This window comes from Jaculus jaculus, chromosome 16 (genome assembly GCF_020740685.1).
Source record: "Jaculus jaculus isolate mJacJac1 chromosome 16, mJacJac1.mat.Y.cur, whole genome shotgun sequence".
NCBI lineage: Eukaryota > Metazoa > Chordata > Mammalia > Rodentia > Dipodidae > Jaculus > Jaculus jaculus.
In genome coordinates this window covers 71,149,291-71,168,390 of record NC_059117.1, presented here as the reverse complement: position 1 = coordinate 71,168,390, position 19,100 = coordinate 71,149,291, and the positions used below count along the sequence as shown (strand labels likewise).

The 19,100-nt window shown below is 41.1% G+C and overlaps 1 protein-coding gene across 1 annotated transcript in view; it reads left to right on the top strand.

Annotated features, from left to right (window-relative positions):
• The window catches only part of Arl6ip5 (ADP ribosylation factor like GTPase 6 interacting protein 5), a 39,495-nt gene extending 26,555 nt beyond the window's left edge, over positions 1-12,940 (top strand). Inside the window, exons 2-3 of the mRNA XM_004669098.2 lie at positions 9,337-9,554; positions 12,075-12,940. Of these exons, the coding sequence (XP_004669155.1) occupies positions 9,337-9,554; positions 12,075-12,247 (391 nt within the window). The 3' untranslated portion in view covers positions 12,248-12,940. The remainder of the gene's footprint in view (positions 1-9,336; positions 9,555-12,074) is intronic.
• The last annotated feature ends 6,160 nt before the right edge of the window (positions 12,941-19,100 follow it).

Here is a 19,100-nt window from a genome sequence, read left to right as displayed (position 1 = left end):
GCCTTCTTTTTCAGTTTCCAAGGCCTTAAGGTGAAGCATTAAGTTGTTTACTTGTGAACTTTCTAATTACTTTTTTTTTTTTTTTTTTTGGTTTTTAGAGGGGGGCTCTCACTCTAGCCCAGGCTGACCTAGAATTCACTATGGAGTCTCAGGGTCTCAGAGTCTCAAGGTGGCAATCCTCCTACCTCTGCCTCCCGAGTGCTGGGATTAAAGGTGTGTGCCATGGTGCCCGGCTTCTAATTTCTTCTTCTTCTTTTTTTAATCTGTCACATTTGGTCTTGAACTTGGGTGGGAGAAAGTAAAAATTTAGGGAAGAAGACAGCAGAAATCAAGCTGTGAGGATAGCCTGGGTGACCAGGCTGGGACTAATTTCTTAATATAGGCACTTAAAGGTATAAATTTCCCTCTTAGGACTGCCTTCATTGTGTTCCAAAAGTTTTGTTATGTTGTGTTCTCACTATCATTTGCTTCTGTGAGTTTTTGATTTCCTCAGTGACCAATTTATCATTCAGTAGTGTACTGTTTTAGTCTCCATGAATTTGTATATGTTCTGTAGTTTTTCTTGTTGCTGATTTGTTGTTAATCCCATTGTGATCAGATGGAGTACAAGGAATTATTTTAACATTCCTGTATTTCTTAAAAGTTTGCTTTGTGTCATAATATATGGTCTATTTTATTTTATTTTAAATATTTTATTTATTTATTTATTTGACAGAGAAAGAGAGAGGGGGAGAGAGAGAGAGAATGGGTGCATCAGAGTCTCCAGCCACTGCTGACAAACTCCAGATGTGCGCGCCCCCTTGTGCATCTGGCTAACTTGGGTTCTGGGGAATCAAATCTGGGTTCTTTGGCTTTGAAGGCAAACGCCTTAACTGCTAAGCCATCCTTCCAGCCCTATATGGTCTATTTTAGAGAATGTGCTGCTGAGAAAAATGTCCTCCTGTTAGAGTGTCAAGCAGAAACACTGGCAAGGAAAAACACAGTCAAATAAAAAAACACAGTCAGTCAAATAAAAAAAACTCCGCAGAAAATCTCACCAGTAGAATGGATGAAGGAGAGAATAGAATGTCTAAACTACAAGACCAAGTGGCAGATCTAATAAAGCCCAACAGAGAGAAAGGCAAGCTAATAGGAAGATATGATTGGGAATTTCAAGAGATTCAGGACACTATGAAAAGATCAAACATAAGAATTCGGTGGGGGGGGACTGGAGAGATGGCTTAGCAGTTAAGCATTTGCCTGTGAAGCCTAAGAACCCCAGTTTGAGGCTCCATTCCCCAGGGCCCACATAAGCCAGATGCATAAGGTGGCGCAAGCATCTGGAGTTTGCAGTGGCTGGAGGCCCTGATGTAGTGTCAGGCACTGTGAAGTCATGGATATCCAGGCCATTTTGTGTCTGGGGGGAGCACGTTGTAAGGAGTCCTAAACTTCCTTTGGCTCTTACATTCTTTCTGCCACCTTTTCTGTAATGGACCCTGAACCTTGGAAGGTGTGATACAGATACTGCAGTGTGGAGCACTCCTCTGTCACTTCTTCTCAGCACCATGGTGCCTTCTGAGTCATCCCAAGGTCACTGCCATCTGAAAAGAGAAGATTCTTTACAAAAGTGAGAGTAGCATTAATATATGGGTATGAACATTAAGAGAAGTGCTTACTGGCAGTTTGATACGCATAGTATATACATTTAGCTAGACAGCAGCAGACATTATACCCCTAGGGCTCATGACTACCCCTGTTTTAAGTTTTCAGTATTAGGGATGTATTCCCTCCCATGGAGTGGGCCTCTAGTCCAATTAGAGGGTAATTTGTTTCCATCATGACAGACTTGCCACTATTGCTCCCATTGGTTCATTTGGCTTGGCTGACAAAGTTTAAGACTTGCAGTGTCCACTGTTGGATATCTTCTATGGTGATTTCTCTATCTCCAATTGAACTGTATGTAGAATGGTTTCTCCCAGCTTTCTGTCAGCTGCTCTACATGGAGATGGTTATCAGCTCAGTTCCAGTAGGATTTCTCAGTGGCCTTACAGCCTGAGTATGTGGAGTCTTCAGCAATAGGGTCTTACCATCTGTTCCTGGTGGGAAACCAAAGACCTCGGCAATGGCTTGTAATGTTTTGGGGGTATCAGGGACCTCTGTGGCCAGCAACTCACTGGAAAGTATCCAATCCCTGGCACTGAAAATTTTCTGGCAACAATCTATAGCTCCTGTGTGTTCCATTGTCCAAAAAAGCAGATTTCCATATGATTTATTTATATCCTCTTTGATTTTTATTAGCCCTCCCTCCACCTTTCCTTTACTCAATCTTGTCCCCTGACCTCACTTGGGCCTTTTCACCCCCATTAATCTATTCTTCTATTTACATATATATATATATATATATATATATATATATATATATATATATATATATATATATATATTACTATCCTATTAAGTACGCCTTTCTTATACCCTGAATTCTTTTTGTTGTTTATTTTTACTTATTTGAGAGCAACAGACAAAGAGGCAGACAGAGATGGGGGTGGCAGTGGAGGGAGAGAGAAAATGGGCATGTCAGGGCCTCCAGCCACTGCAAACAAACTCCAGATGCTTGCACCACCTTATGCATCTGCCTTATGTGGGCCCTGGGGAATGGAGCCTCGAACTGGGGTTCTTAGGCTTCACAGGCAAATGCTTAACTGCTAAGCCATCTCTCCAGTCCCCCCCCACCGAATTCTTATGTTTGATCTTTTCATAGTGTCCTGAATCTCTTGAAATTCCCAATCATACCTTCCTATTAGCTTGCCTTTCTCTCTGTTGGGCTCTATTAGATCTGCCACCTGGTCTTGTAGTTTAGACATTCTATTCTCTCCTTCATCCATTCTACTGGTGAGATTTTCTGCAGAGTTTTTTTTTTTTTATTTGACTGACTGTGTTTTTCCTTGCCAGTGTTTCTGCTTGTTTTTTCTATTTCCTTACTCATGTCTTATATTGACCTTCTTATTTCATTAACTTGGTTTCCTGTGTTCTCTTTCAGGAGTTTGTTTTCTTCTGTGATTTCTTTGAATACAAATAAAATCATTGTCAGGCATTTCATCTAAAACAGTCTTACTGGGGGGGGGGTCATTTCTGATGAATTTATAATTTTATTTATTTTTGTTTATTTGAGGCAGAGATAGAGAAAATGGTCATGCCAGGGTCTCCAGTCACTGCAAATGAACTCCAGACACATATGTTGCCTTGAGCATCTGGCTTACATGGGTCCTGGGGAACTGAACCTAGGCCCTCAGGCTTTGCAAGCAAACTGTTAAGCCATTTTCCCAGCCTGGATTTATAATTTTTGGTGGTATTTTATTATCTTGATTTTTTTCCTCAATTTTTATTAACATTTTCCATGATTATAAAAAATATCCCATGGCAATATCCTCCCTTCCCCCACTTTCCCCTTTGAAATTCCATTCTTCATCATATCCCCTCCCCATCTCAATCAGTCTCTCTTTTATTTTGATGTCATGATCTTTTCCTCCTTTTATGATGGTCTTGTGTAGGTAGTGTCAGGCACTATGAGGTCATGGATATCCAGGCCATTTTATGTCTGGAGGGAGCACATTGTAAGGAGTCCTACCCTTCCTTTGACTCTTACATTCTCTCCTCCACCTCTTCCACATTAGACCCTGAGCCTTGGAAGGTGTGATCGAGATGTTACTCAGTACTCCACTCACTTCTTTCTAGCACTATGATGCCTTCTGAGTTGTCCCAAGGTCACTGCCATTTGAAAAGAGAAGATTCTGTACCCAAAGTGAGTGTAGAGTTAATGTAAGGGTATAAATATTAAGAGAAGTGCTTACTGGGCAGTTTGATAAACATAGTATATACATTTTTCCAGACATCAGATGTTACACCTATAGGGCTCATGACTACCCATTTTAAGTTTTCAGTATCAGGGATGTGTTTCCCCCCATGGAGCGGGCCTCCAGTCCAATTGGAGGGCAATTGGTTTCCACCATGACAGACATGCCACTATTGCACCCTTTGGCTCATTTGGCCTGGCTGGCCAATTATAAGGCTTGCAAGTGTCCACTGTTGAGTATCTTCACTGGTGGTATCTCTCCCATTGAACTACATGTAGAATGGCTTCTTCCAGCTTTCTGTCAGCTGGTCTACATGGAGGAGGTTATCAGCTCAGTTCCAACAGGATTTCTCAGTGGCCTTACAGCCCAAGTATGTGGAGCCTTCAGCAATAGGGTCTTACCATCTATTCCTGGTGGGAAACCAAGGGCCTCGGCAATGGCCTATAATGTTTTTGGGGCATCAGGGACCTCCCTTGGCAGCAACTCACTGGAGGTATCCCATCCCTGGCACTGAAAATTTTCTTTTTTTTTTTTAATTTAATTTTTATTAACATTTTCCATGATTATAAAAAAAAAAATCCCATGGTAATACCCTCCCTCCTCCCCCAGTTTCCCCTTTGACATTCCATTCTGAAAATTTTCTAACAATGTTATCTTGATTTTTTTTTAAATAGTATCTTGTTTATTTTATTTTATTTGCAAGCAGAGGGAGATAAGAGCAAAGACAGAGGAGACAGAGTGAATGGGAGCACCAGAGCCTATTGCAGCTGCAAACAAACTCCAGACACATGTGCTACTTTGTGCATCTTTACTTGGGTACTAGAGAACCCAACTCAGGTCATTAGGCTTTGCAGGCAAGTGCCTTAACTTCTGAGCCATCTCTAGCCCCTGAAGGGGTATCTTGATTTTTTTATGCTTCCTGTATGATAATGTAGAGATTATTTCATCCTCAGTTAATTTGTTGCTTGGGTTTTCTAATTATTTGCAGTGTTCTTAGCCTCGTAAATCTGACTTTATATACCTTCAGGGTAGGAGTTTAAGGTGCCCAAGTGTAGTTCTTGTACTCCAAGAAAACAGCAGAAGTGACCGTAGGTGTTGAGTTTGCCTGCTGTTGAAGAATTCTAGTGGACTGGGTGGAGCAACTTACTGGCAAATTCTACAATTCAACTGATTAATATACACAGTCAAAACCACTACAGAGCATTTATGCAAGAGTAGAGATTAAAACAAACAGATAATCTTATAAAGCCAAAGTCGGGCTGGAGAGATGGCTTAGCGGTTAAGCGCTTGCCTGTGAAGCCTAAGGACCCCGGTTCGAGGCTCGGTTCCCCAGGTCCCACGTTAGCCAGATGCACAAGGGGGCGCACGCGTCTGGAGTTCGTTTGCAGAGGCTGGAAGCCCTGGCGCGCCCATTCTCTCTCTCTCTCCCTCTATCTGTCTTTCTCTCTGTGTCTGTCTCTCTCAAATAAATAAATAAATAAAATTAAAAAAAAAATAAAGCCAAAGTCTCTAAGGGTGTGTGTTGCTCTACACCCTTAATCCTGTCAACTGGTAGGTTGAGATTTCTGTTCTGAAATGGGTTTTAGGTCAGCCTGGGTCTGAATCAGACCCTGCCCACAGTAATGACAGAAGAAAAAGGCAAAGGCCCTACCAACCAGGAAGCATTAAAGGCAATAATAATCAATCCCAAAATATAGCTTACTTGTGATCAACCAAGAATATGTAACCCATAACCTGGCCTGACATGGAAAGAAAGATTAGCTCTTCCAGTGCAGGCCTATGTGCCTGCTTTTTTGTCATTCGGCCTTGTTACCTTTTAGGATGGCTTTCAATCTTAATAATGCTGAGTACCCACCTTGATCCCTCTGTGTTGTGCTGTGGGTCTGGTGTTCTGATCAACTGTGCTGGATGCCCTGTGGCTGGGGGCTGAATGAGTTCTCCAGAGGTTCAGGGCCCTGACCACTGGGGGATGGGAGAGTGCAGGATACCAGGAGTTGCACCTGAGCTGCTCGGCTGGTTACATTTGTGTTCTCTTTCAGAAGCTGCTCAGTTGGCCCCTGCTATCTTCCCCTTCAGGTTTCTTGACTTTGAGGAGGCTGGTGCAAGTGGAAAATCCCCTCACTTGGTTTCTGCTCCTATAGCTCAGCACTAGCTTCGTCTGTCTTCTGATTCTCTGTGTGGTTGATAATCACTTACACACTTACACTCTTTAGAAGAAGAGTATATTTTGCTGTGTTTTTGCTTATCCCCTCCCCCGCCCCCAGGCTGGTTTGGTGTGGCTCCTATGCTGCCATCTCACCTGGAAGTGATAAATATTTCTAAAAGGAGGGTTAGGTTGAAACTAAAATCACAGTAGTTTTAAGCGTTAATCCAAATGTGAATAGAAATCATTCATCTGTTCATTATAGAGAAAGTGATCTCTGGATCTCACTTTATCTAACTCTTTTTCCCCTATCCCTCATTTCAAATTTAATGAATACTGAAAATACACTAACTCTTGTCCTTCCTAAGGAAAATTCACATTGGCCTCTAAGGTAAAAAAACATTAGTGACTGGTTCTACTCATCTATCATAGATATCTCTTAATGGCGGCGTTAGGTTGGGATAAAAGAGAAGACCACAATAGTTGGTCCTTTTTATTTATGAAAAACTTGGTTTAAATATCGCCTTCATAAATTTCCCCTAGTATCCAGAGTAGATGATTGCTATCAAATGATAAAGACATGTTCTCATTCTCGCCACCTCTACCACATTGGCCAGGGCCCAGAAGTTGCAGAGGAAGGGACGTCATGAATACTATTGTTACTGCTATACTAACAACCTACTCCAGGTGATGATGAAGACATGATGACTAATCAAAACCTATCAAAGCAGAAGTCCAGAGGCTACAAAGAACTCAACACTAAATCAGACTGTCAACAGGCTTGCCATGGCTCAGGGAGGCAGAAAGATTGTAAGAGCCACAGAGTGGGTAGGAATACCCTGAGGCATGGTCCACCCTCCCCTAGAACCCCACTGGGACTTACAGGACTTCATGACCCCACAGTAAATACTATAGCCCCGCCAGGCATGGTGGCACACGCCTTTAATCCCAGCATTTGGGAGGCAGAGGTAGGTGGATCTCCTTGAGTTCGAAGCCACCCTGAAATTACATAGTGAATTCCAGGTCAGCCTGGGCTAGAATGAGACCCTACCTTGAAAAACCAAAAAAGTAAAAAATAAATAAATAAAAATACTATAGCCCAACTAAGGAGGACCTGTTTTCATGTAACAATGAATTTGTACTTGGATATATCAGTTGACAACTCCTGTCTTAAGGATGCTTTGGACATTTATATCTGCTTGTTTATTTAATTTTTTTTTTCAAGGTAGTATCTTACTCCAAGTCAGGTTGACTTAGTACTCATTCTGTGCCATGGTTGGCCTTGAACCCACAGTGATCCTCTTGGACCTCAGCCTCCTAAATTCTGGGATTAAAGGCATGCACCACCACATCTGGTGTTTTGGGTCTTTAGAAAGATTGATGATGGACTTTCTGTTAGGAATCATAAACTCCAGTGTTTGTGAGGGAGTGTCCAGGCCAGTTATGAGAAAAACAGTAATTTGTGGCAGTACTCTTTGGACTGTTTTGTAAAAGCAATAGAGAATGGTGGGGATGGGGCTGCACAAAGAGCATTTGTCTTGTCAGAATGAGAAGGCACTCTGGCTTGTTGGCAAAAGCTTGGATGATTGGATTTTTTTTTTATGCCAGGAGACGCAAGAGACCCTGTATTTTTTTTTTTTTCTTTTGATTTTTCGAGGTAGGGTTTCACTCTAGCCTAGGCTGACCTGTAATTCACTATGTCTCAGGGTGGCCTTGAACTCACTGTGATCCTCCTACCTCTGCCTCCAGAGTGCTGGGACTAAAGGTGTGTATTACCATGCCCAGCTTTTTTTTTTTTTCAATAGGGTCTCACTCTAGCCCAGACTGACATGGAATTCACTATGTTGTTTCACTCTGTCCTCAAACTTGCAGGGATCCTCCTACCTCTGCCTCCCAAGTGCTGGGATTAAGGGTGTGTACACACACACACACACACACACACACACACACACACACACACACATTTGCAAGCAGAGAGGGAGAATGGGCATTCCAGGGCCTCTTGCAAATGAATTCCAAATGCAGAGGGAGAGAGCTTTTTCTGATCTGGCTTTCCATGGGTACTAGGGAGTTAAACTCAGACCATTGGGCTTTGAGAGCAAGTGGCTTTAACTGGTGAGTCATCTCTCTAGCTCCCAAATACTCTGTATTTTGTGGCCTTCATTACCCAAATAGGGAATCAAGCAAAAGTTTTTAAAACTATTACCTATTTATTTATTTACTTGTGTGTGTGTGTGTGTGAGAGAGAGAGAGAGAGAGAGAATATGGGTGCTCTAAGGCCACCAGACACTGCAAATGAACTCCAGATGCATGCATCACCTTGTGCATCTGGCTTATGTGGCTACTGGGGAATTGAACCTGGGTCCTTAGGCTTCGTAGGCAAGTGCCTTAAGTGCTAAGCCCTTTCTCCAGCCCTCAAGCAAAAGTTTTTAAAAACACTGTACTTGCCAACCAAAAAATGTGACTGTAGCCAGGATCTTGCTCATAGAAGCCATTGTGTGGCCTATCCATCATGACTACTTCTGTGAGAATTGAAATATACCCTTAGAGCTTTAAAAAATATATAACTGCTACCTGCTGTGTATTAGCAGCCAGGAGGTATGAAAGCTAAACACACTACCTCTGAAAAAAGCCATAGTCTTCAGAATTGTAGGATTCTAATAAGATAGACAAGTATGGTCTGTGTTAAACTGCTTGGAGGTGGAGCTAGGGACAGGGCTCAGCATTGGGGGGCACTTGCTTACAAAGCCTGCTGGCCTGGTTAGAAATTTCCCCGTACCTACATAAAGCCAGATTCACAAAATGCTCTCTCTTTCTCTCCCTCTCCTCCCCATATCTCTAACAAATATAATAAAAGAATTTTTTAATTGCCTGGAGGTGATCTTAGCTCTACCATTTTCTTCCTCCTCTTCTTTTATCTTTGCTTCTCTGTCTCTCTCTCTGTCTCCCTCTTTGTCTCTCTCTCTCTTTTTCTTGGATTTTTCAAGGTAGTATCTTAAACTTACTCCATAGCTTCAGGCTGGCCTCAAACTCATGGTTAACTTCTTACCTCAGCCTCTGGTACTTTTTTTTTTTTGAGACACAGTCTAACTTTGTAGCCAAGGTTGGTCTTGAACTCTTAATCTTCCTGCATTAGCCTCTCAAGTGCTAGGATTGCAGGAGTGAGCCACCTTGACTAGCTGTTAGCTCTACCATAAGCATTTCATAAGCATGGAGGCTGTTTTCAAATAAAGTATTTGAAAAATGACATAATATTCAATTTTGATACCATGCTTAGTAAGTAATATGTGTTCTTTTCTCTTCTCTTGCTGAGCCAGGCTCTGTTTATTTGTCTTGTTTTGGTTTGTTTTCGTATTCCAGGTTTCTGAGCCCCTTCAACATGATCCTTGGTGGAATTGTGGTGGTGCTGGTGTTCACGGCGTTTGTGTGGGCTGCCCACAATAAAGACGTTCTCCGCAGGATGAAGAAGCAGTACCCTACAACGTTTGTGATGGTGGTCATGCTGGCTAGCTACTTTCTCATCTCCATGTTCGGGGGAGTCATGGTCTTTGTGTTTGGCATCACTTTTCCTTTGCTGTGTAAGTGTGCCTGTTTTTCTTTTCTTATAAGAAATGCTGGCACAGTTGACAAGTGGGAATTATGTGTTCTGATTTGTCTGTTATGGTATCAGAATCTTCTAAACAGATCAAGGTCTAATAGTTGGTCAGTTCCAAGATACATAATGGGCACTTGTAGTGAGTCAGACCCTCTAATGGAGACACAGGAATAAATGGATACAGATCCCAAGAGATGCAGCAGCACTTTGAAGGTCTGCTTTGTGTTCCGCATTGCCAGCTTCTAGAGTCTCTTCCCAGTCTTTCAGTGCCATTCATGTTATCTTGACATAGGAATGAATATATCTGTCATCTGGAAGCAAGCCATTTTCTCTGCTTGCCTCAAATGATCCTAATTAATGTTCAGAGATGGATAACTCTATAAAAATAGTTTACATTGTGCTGGAGAGATGGCTTAGTGGTTAAGACACTTGCCTGTGAAGCCTAAGGATCCAGGTTTGATTCGCCAGTACCCATGTAAGCCAGATGCACAAAGTGGTACATGTATCTGGAGTTGTTTTGCAGTGGCTGGAGGCCCTGGTGCACCCGTTCTCTCTCTCTGTCTATTGCTCTCGAATAAATACAAACAAAAATTTAAAAAATAGTTTACTCAGAGTATAGATACCCAAATGCTCTGATTCTGAATGATGTTTCTAAATTAAACATGTCTTTCTTTTTTTTAAAAAATTTTTACTTCTTTGAGAGGGACAGACAGACATAGAGAAAGAGGCAGAGAGAGAGAGAGAGAGAGAGAGAGAGAGAGAGAGAGAGAGAGAGAGAGAGAGAGAATATGGGCATGCCAAGGCTCAGCCACTGCAAATGAACTCCAGATGCATGCGCTACCTTTTGCATCTGGCTTACCTGGGTCCTGGGGAATTGAGCCTGAAACTGGGGTTCTTAGGCTTCACAAGCAAGCACTTAACCGCTAAGCCATTTCTCCAACCCCATTGTCTTACTTTCTAAGACCCAAACACTTGAAACCAGAAGAGATAAAATTCCACTCATATCAGGAGAAATCTGATTGACATTCTAGCATATTCAGTGAGAAGAACATCTCTTTAAATTATATTTCATCTATGCATTTATTCTGAATAGTAAAATCATTTGCTTATATGGGATTTTGTTAAATTAAGGCCATAGTATTTATAAATACTGTTCCTTCTTACATAAAATACTTGAATCAGTAAATCCAGACTTATTAAAATTTTCTTCAGATTTTCATTATATGCCACAAGGTAGTATTTCAGTGAGTCTATTTATTTATTTTTTTCAGGGTAGAGTCTCACTCTAGCCCAGGCTGACCTGGAATTCACTATGTAGTCTTAGGCTGGCCTCAAACTCACAGTGATCCTCCTACCTCTGCCTTCTGAGTGCTGGGATTAAAGGCATGTACCACCATGCTAAAACATAGGTTCTTTTTAAAAAATATTTTATTTTTATTTATTTACTAGAAAAAGAGAGGGGGAGAGAGAAAGAATGGATATGCCAAGGCCTCCAGCCACTGTAAACAAACTCCAGATGCATGCCCCACCTTGTGCATCTGGCTTACATGGGTACTGGGGAATTTAACTGGGGTCCTTAGGCTTCACAGGCAAGTGCCTTAACTACTAAGCCATCTTTCTATCCCTTCTTTTCTTTTCTTTATATTTATTTACTTGAGGGAGAGGGAGGATGTGCCAGGGCTTTTAGCCACTGCAAATGAACTCCAGACTCATGGGCCGCCTTGTACATCTTGCTTACATGGATACTGGGGAATTGAACTAGGGTAGTTAGGATTTTCAGGCAAGCACCTTAACCAATGAGTCAACCTTCCAGCCCAAGAAAGCTGTTTTTCAATAAATAACATGAGGCATTCCTGGTGATCACCAACACTTTGGAAAACTGCCTCATTTGAGACACTTAAAAGTGGACTTTATTTGCATGCCTTCTGTATAGAACAAAACAGATAAACCCCAAAGTGAGCAAGTGTTCCTTTTTGAAGCCAGGTATGGTGGTGCACACCTTTAATCACAGCATTTGGGAGGCAGAGGTAGGAGGATCATTGTGAGTTTGAGTCCAGCCTAAGAGTCCATAGTGAATTCCGGGTCAGCTTAGGCTAGAGTGAGACTGTACCTTGAAAAACCAAGAGAGAGAGAGTTCCTTTCTGAAAAACTTTGGGTAAGTGGATTTATGTTTAGATCAGAGTCACCTTGATTCAGGTTGAATAACTGGCATTTAAATAGTATTTGCAAGGTGATGGTGTCAGTGTGAGGAAGAAAATAATGTAGCTGCCAGATTATAGCTTGTTTGGCTGAGTACCATGTTCTCATCCACACACAAAGAAATCTGTATGTGGCTTGATGAGTAACTTTATATAAAGTCCACATAACCGTTTAAAGGCCTGGATCCACATGAGAAGCAGAACAAATAGTATATTTCAAGTTGGAAGGATGATAGGGGACAAGATGTTGATATGGCAAAAGAGAATTCTTGCTTTGGCACTAACTGTGGTTCTCTTCTTTGTAGTGATGTTTATCCATGCATCCTTGAGACTTCGAAACCTAAAGAACAAGCTAGAGAATAAAATGGAGGGGATCGGAATCAAGAGAACACCCATGGGCATTGTCCTGGATGCCTTAGAGCAGCAGGAAGAGACCATCACCAAATTCACGGACTATATCAGCAAAGTAAAAGAATAAACATGACTTACCTGGTGATGGAGCTGCAGCAGATAATGAGCTTCAGCTTGCCCTTGCCTAGACCAATTTCTGTGTGTGTGTTTGAAATTGGAGGTGCACATTTTATTACCCACCTAAGGCAGCATGCATGTACAGGCCTACCTAGTAACATCTCTGAGGGGACTGAAGAAAGGACTCAGAAACAAAAATAAAACCTGCCTTTTTATTGTGTCTGAAGTTTCAAGTGTGCTTCTGAAAGAGACAGTACTGTTATCTTGTAGGGAAAAAAGTCATTGTAAAGTATGGAGGCAATATGAATACCAAAGTAGATGTTATGTGACAGCCTATTTCTAATACCCTCCAACAACTGCTCCAAAATTCTCTAACACTGTAATGTGTGTGGTATGTCAATTTAGTTGTATTATTATTTTAAATATCAAAGATTATCTCTATCACTTTGCCTCCTATTGACATGCAGTTTAAAACTAAACCAGTTGTTTGTACTTTGTTTATGACTATTAAGACAACTGTTTAGGAGGCTATTTGTTAAGGTTTTATAATTTTTTTTTTAATGCTAGTAATGTGCTTTTACCAGCAGGTTTTTTTTCCTGTGGCAAACTAAATGTCATCTTCCTTAAGGAGGTTATGGTTGTATGATCTCTATTATTCTTGACTTGTTAAAGCAATACAAAATAAAACCAACTTTGAGTTCTGCTTATATTGTATATTTCTTGTTGCTACAATGATAAAAAGGAGTCCTAGTTTTTGCATTGTTTAGTTTTTAACTAAAGTACCTAGGAAGGAAGAAATGAAGACAGTAACAGCTGTCCTTTTTAAAAAATATGAGAGAGAGAGAGAGGTAATGGGCACACCAGGGCCTCCAGCCATTGCAAATGAACTCCAGATGCATGTGCCCCTTGTGCATCTGGCTTTCGTGGGTCCTGAAGAATGGAACTGGGATCCTTTGGCTTTGTGAGCAAATGCCTTAACTGCTAAGCCACATATCCAGCCCACAGCTGACCTTTTGAAGTTTGAAAAGCCTCTCTAGAAGACCAAGCCAAAATATTTTATTTATTCTTTTTAATTTTATTAAAAAAATTTTTTTTGTTCATTTTTATTTATTTATTTGAGAGTGACAGAGAGAGGAAGAGGCAGGTAGAAAAAGAGAGAGAATGGGTGTGCCAGGGCTTCCAGCCACTGCAAACGAATTCCAGACGCATGCACCCCCTTGTGCATCTGGCTAACATGGGTCCTGGGGAATTGAGCCTTAAATCGGGGTCCTTAGGCTTCACAGGCAAGTGCTTAACCACTAAGCCATCTCTCCAGCCCTAGCCAAAAGATTTTAAACGGGCATGATCTCCAGCTTTTATAATTCATAAAAATTTTATAATAGTTATAATTATATGCTTTAATATAATTATAATATAATTATAATTAGGTAGCATGAGTTTACGTATTTCATTACTTTCATCCCTTTATTCCTCATACACTTAGAAATAAACTTTAAAAAGTGTTTGTTTAAGCCAGGCATGGAGGGACACACCTTTAATCCCAGCATTCGGGAGGCAGAGGTAGGAAGGAGGATCACTGTGAGCTTGAGGCCAGCCTGGGACTACAGAGTTAGTTCCAGGTTAGCCTGACATAGAGTGAGACCCTATCTCATGAAAACAAGCAAAAAATGTTTGTTTGCCAGTTCTGTATCTCATGGTGAAATATTAAACATTTCGATTTCCCTAACAATGAAAAAAATGCGTGAGGTAGCATTTACTGAAGAAACTCTCTGTATGCATAAATAATAAGCACATTTGCAGCTCCTGATTTCTCCTGTATTTTAATCTGTTAACTTACCTGCAGCCTTCATTTTCAGCAGTCCTATCACCATGATGTCATACAGGAACTAGAATCTGTACCTTTACCCAAACAAGGAGAATAAAACCTATCACAGGTATTTTTTTCATGAGACTTTAATTACTCATTAAATACCTGAGCTCAGTGACAACCTTATAACCAAGATAATATCCCACAGCTTGTGTTTCAAGTACTGTTCAATAAAACCTTCAGTTGGAGCCAGAAAAGAATTCTAGTAGAATCTTTCAAACCTGCCATTTGTTCTATACACATTTGTGTGTAGTGTGGTATGTATACATGTGTGTGTAAATGCACATATCCCAAGCTGTTGTAATTATCTTCACTTTATTGGAACAAAACACCTGACCAAAAGCAGTTGGTGAGAGGAAAGGATTTATTTCAGCTTAAAGCCTCCGAGGGAAGCTTTGTGATGGCAGAGGAAAGCCTGGCACGGGTCGAGGCTGGACGTCATTTCTGGTGCCGCAGGTGGACAACAGCAAGCAGGAGAGTGAGCTGAGCTCTGGCAGGAGGGAGCTGGCTATCACATCCCTAATCCCACCGCACAAAACATACCTCTTCAAGCAAGGTTCTACTTCCTAACTTGCTACCACCTGGGAACCGAGCATTCAGAACACATGACCTTACGGGGTATATCTGACTCGAACCACCACACGTGCACACACATGCCATAGAATAACAGGCATTCTGTCTCCATCACTCATTTGTGTATTTCCTTGGGATGAACTCTTTCACTGATTCTAGAGTTTGCCATTTTTGCAAGTCCCAGCAATTCCCTAATCTCTGCATAGGTCTGGGGAGAAGATGGCTAACACTTTAGTTCTAAGTGGTTACAGACATGTGTGGCTGTGCTCAGCTTCTTATGAGGATCATGCCCCCTTGGGTCTTCATGTTTCTGTGGGAAGCAGCATTGCACACTAAGCTAGGTCTCTGACATTCTATACATATTTTAACACCTTCTATTTTCTATATAATGTACTTGGGACTAAATACCATAAATATGGAGAAAGTGACCATGTGAATTTGAAATGATACTGTAATTTCTAATGGCCAGTGGTCAATCCAGGAATGCTAATAATAGGAGAACATGACATATAAACATATTTTAATATTAAATTTTAAAAGTTAGTTAAAGTATTCAACTAAAATCTTCAGGGAGTGGGCTGGGGTGTGGCTCAGTTGGTAGTGAAGGAGGATAGGAGAAAGCTAGCTTTTTTAGGCAGTTTCAATTAGGGATTGAGGCTCAAGGAGGACCAGAAGGTGCCAGCTTTCATGCCACCTTGCCCTGGCACCAGAATGAAACTTTTGGCAAAAATGTCTGTTGAGACTCATCCATAGTGCCCCCTGCTTCCCACAATCTACTGGGTGGGCTAACCCAAATAGGCCTAACCTCAGGTTCTTCCTCCAAATTTACTAGCCAATCAGGTCTTCTCCTTACCTGAGGCTGGGCTGGAGAGATGGCTTAAAGGTTAAGGCGCTTGCCTGTAAAGCCTAAGGATCCAGGTTCAGTTCTCCAGGTCCCACCATTCCCTCTCTCCCCCTTTTTTTCTGTGTCTCAAATAAATAAAAATAAATAATTTAAAAAAAAAGAGGGCTGGAGAGATGGCTTAGCAGTTAAGAGCTTGCCTGTGAAGCCCAAGGACCCCTGTTCAAGGCTCCATTCCCCAGGACCCATGTAAGCCAGATATAAAAGGTGGCGCATGCATCTGGAGTTCATTTGCAATGGCTGGAGGCTCTGGCATGCCCATTTTCTCTCTCTCTCTCTCTGCTTCTTTCTCTCTCTGCCTGTTGCTCTCAAATAAATAAATAAAAATAAAAATAATTTTAAAAAGATGAGAAAAGAAAGGCTGTGGCCTTCTAGTTCCTTCCTCTCTTCTCTCTTAGAAGCAACCCTCAATTGTGTGTGTGTGTGTGTGTGTGTGTGTGTGTGTGTGTGTGTGTGTGTTTCTTTCTTTTCTTTTTTTAAAATTTTCTGATGTAGGGTCTCACTCTAGCACAGACTGACCTGGAATTCACTATGTAGTCTCAGGGTGGCCTCAAACTCACGGGCAATCCTCCTATATCTGCCTCCTGAGTGCTTTTATTCTGTGCTGCTTGGACACACCTGAGTCTGGGCTCTACCCCCACCCAACCTGGCTCTTCTGCTTTGATACTTTCCTTTTGCAGGAAAGCACATAATGGATGCCAAGTATGTTTTTAGAGTCTCTACATATACATCTAAGTTCTACTTTCCATGTGCTTACAACTATGTTCCAGTCTTTTCCCAAAGATCTCAATTTCTCTTAAATAAACCTTATATGCTATATAGTGTTTCCACATGAGAGCATGCTTTCCATTTAGCCTCCTTTCCTAGACCCCAATCTCCCTTAAATAAAACCCACAATCTGTGAATTACCCATAAATAAACTTAATAATTCATAATTTATCCTTCTTGAGTCTGTATAAATTCTTCTTTTAAAATATTTTGTTTATTGATTTATTTGAGAGACAAAGAGAGATAAGAGGCAGATAGAGAATGGGCACACTAGGACCTTCAGCCACTGCAAACAAATTCCGGATGCATGCACCATCTTGTGCATCTGGTTTACGTGGGTACTGAGGAATCAAATCTGGGTCCTTAGGCTTTGCAGGCAAGTGCCTTAACCACTACTAAACCATCTCTACAGCCCTGTCTTTATTAATTCTTTTTGAGTCAAGCCCAAGCCCAATGGACTGGATTTTATTTTATTTTATTTCATTTTTGAGGTAGGGTCTCATTTTAGCCCAGACTGACGTGGAATTCATATGTAATCTCAGGGTGGCCTCGAACTCATGCAACCCTCCTACTTCTGCCTCCCAAGTGCTGGGATTAAAGGTGTGTGCCATCACACCCGGTGTATTAATTCTTTTTTAAAACTTTTTATTATTGACAATTTCCATAATTATAGACAATAAACCATGATAGTTCCCTCCCTCCCACTTTCCCCTTCACAATTCCATTCTCCAACATATCACCTCCCCTGTCCATAGGTCTTTTATTTTTTATTTATTTTTTAAAAATTTTTTTCCTTTTATTTATTTATTTATTTTTATTTTATGATTCATTTTTATTTATTTGAGAGAGACAGAGAGAGAGAGAGAGAGAGAGAGAGAGAGAGAGAGAGAGAGAGAGAGGGAGAGAATGGGCACGCTAGGGCTTCCAGCCACTACAAATGAACTCCAGATGTGTGTGCCCCTTGTGCATCTGGCCAACATGGGTCCTGGAGAATTGAGCCTCGAACCGGGGTCCTTAGGCTTCACGGGCAAGCGCTTAACCACTAAGCCATCTCTCCAGCCCAGGTCTTTTATTTTTATGTCATCATCTTTTCCTCCTATTATGATGGTATTAATTATTTATTAAAGGGAAGACAGAACCCAAAACTTGGAGTTCATAAATTCTGAGTAATACCTCCTGAACCCCCAAATCTTGCATCAGTCATATGCTTGTCTACCATATATGAAGCCCTGGGTTTGATCCCAAGTAGCATATAAATGTGGCACGGTGGCACGTGCCTCTAGTTCCAGCACTCAGTAGGTGGAGGCAGGATGATCAGAAAGTCAAAGTCATCATCAGCAAGTTAAATGCCAGCCTGGACTACATGAGACCTTGACTCAAACAAACAAACAACAACAACAACAAAAATTATGCTAATTAAAAAAAATTTCTGTGGATGAAGAGATGGCTTAGCAGTTAAGACACTTGCCTGTGACGTTTAAGGATCCATGTTCAATTCCCCAGGACCCACTAAGCCAGATGCGCAAGGTAGCACATGCATTTGCAGTGGCTGGAGGCCCTGGCATGCCCATTCTCTCTCTACCTGCCTCTTCCTCTCTCTTTTTCCCTCTCTCAAACAAATAAATAAGATAAAATTTAAATTAAAAAACGTTCAGGTTGGGAAAGCTGGTTAGAAAGAGATTAATGGGAATTACTTTCTTTTTCTTTCTTTTGTTTTTTGAGGTAGGGTCTCACTTTAGCTCAGGCTGACCTGGAAGTCACTCTGTAATCTCAGGATGCCTGGGAATTACTTTCTTTTGTTTGGTTTTTAGAAGCAGGGTCTCACACTAGCCTGGGTTGACCTGGAATTCACTATGTAGTCTCAGGGTGGCCTTGAACTCTCAGTGATTCTCCTAGTTCTGCCTCCTGAGTGCTGGGATTAAAGGTGTGTGCCATCATGCCCATCTGTTTTCTCTTTCTTAACAAAATCTGTGTATTGAGGCAGGAAGCCATGAAATTGGATTGTCTTTGGGTATGGGATTCATATCCTTTTTCAGGACCATCAGCACCTTTTGCAGTTCCTAACATACCATGGTTGAATAGACACATGCAGAACTTCAACTACTAACAAACTTGACATATTTACATATGCTTATAGTGCATTGTTCTGCCACAATTTTGCCTTCATAGATGTAGGACATGCAATAATAAAAATAATTTCATTTATTGTAGTCTTTTCTTTTCCCCCATTCCAGCACTGAGGATGAAAGCAAAGGATTCACATGTGCAACATAAGCATTCCACCACTGAACTATATCACTGATCTTCTTTTTACTTTTTTTGAAAATGGTTTATTTCTGTTTGGTTCATGTTCTGAATTCCAGAGGCAGGATTAGAAGGTACCCCTGCTTCTTTTTCTCTCTGTAATTTATTTTGAACGTGTTTCTTCAGGTACATTCTGGCTGCCACAAAAACTCTCCACACATAGTTAAGATAGTCTCAACGCATCTGATAAGGCAAATTTCTAAAAACATACCAGCAGACACACTCATAGCTTCAGAATTCCTGGGCACAAAATAATAATAATAAAAGTAATACTCACAAGTCAGGTTCGCTGAGTTTTTAACAAATATTTGACTACCTTATTAGTTTAAAAAATGTTAAGAGTTTTTTGAGCTTTTTTTTTTAAAAAAATAAAAATCTCAGATTCTATGCACCTAGTGATGAGACAGATGACTAAGAACTATAGGAACTTGCAATGAGGAAAGCACTGGT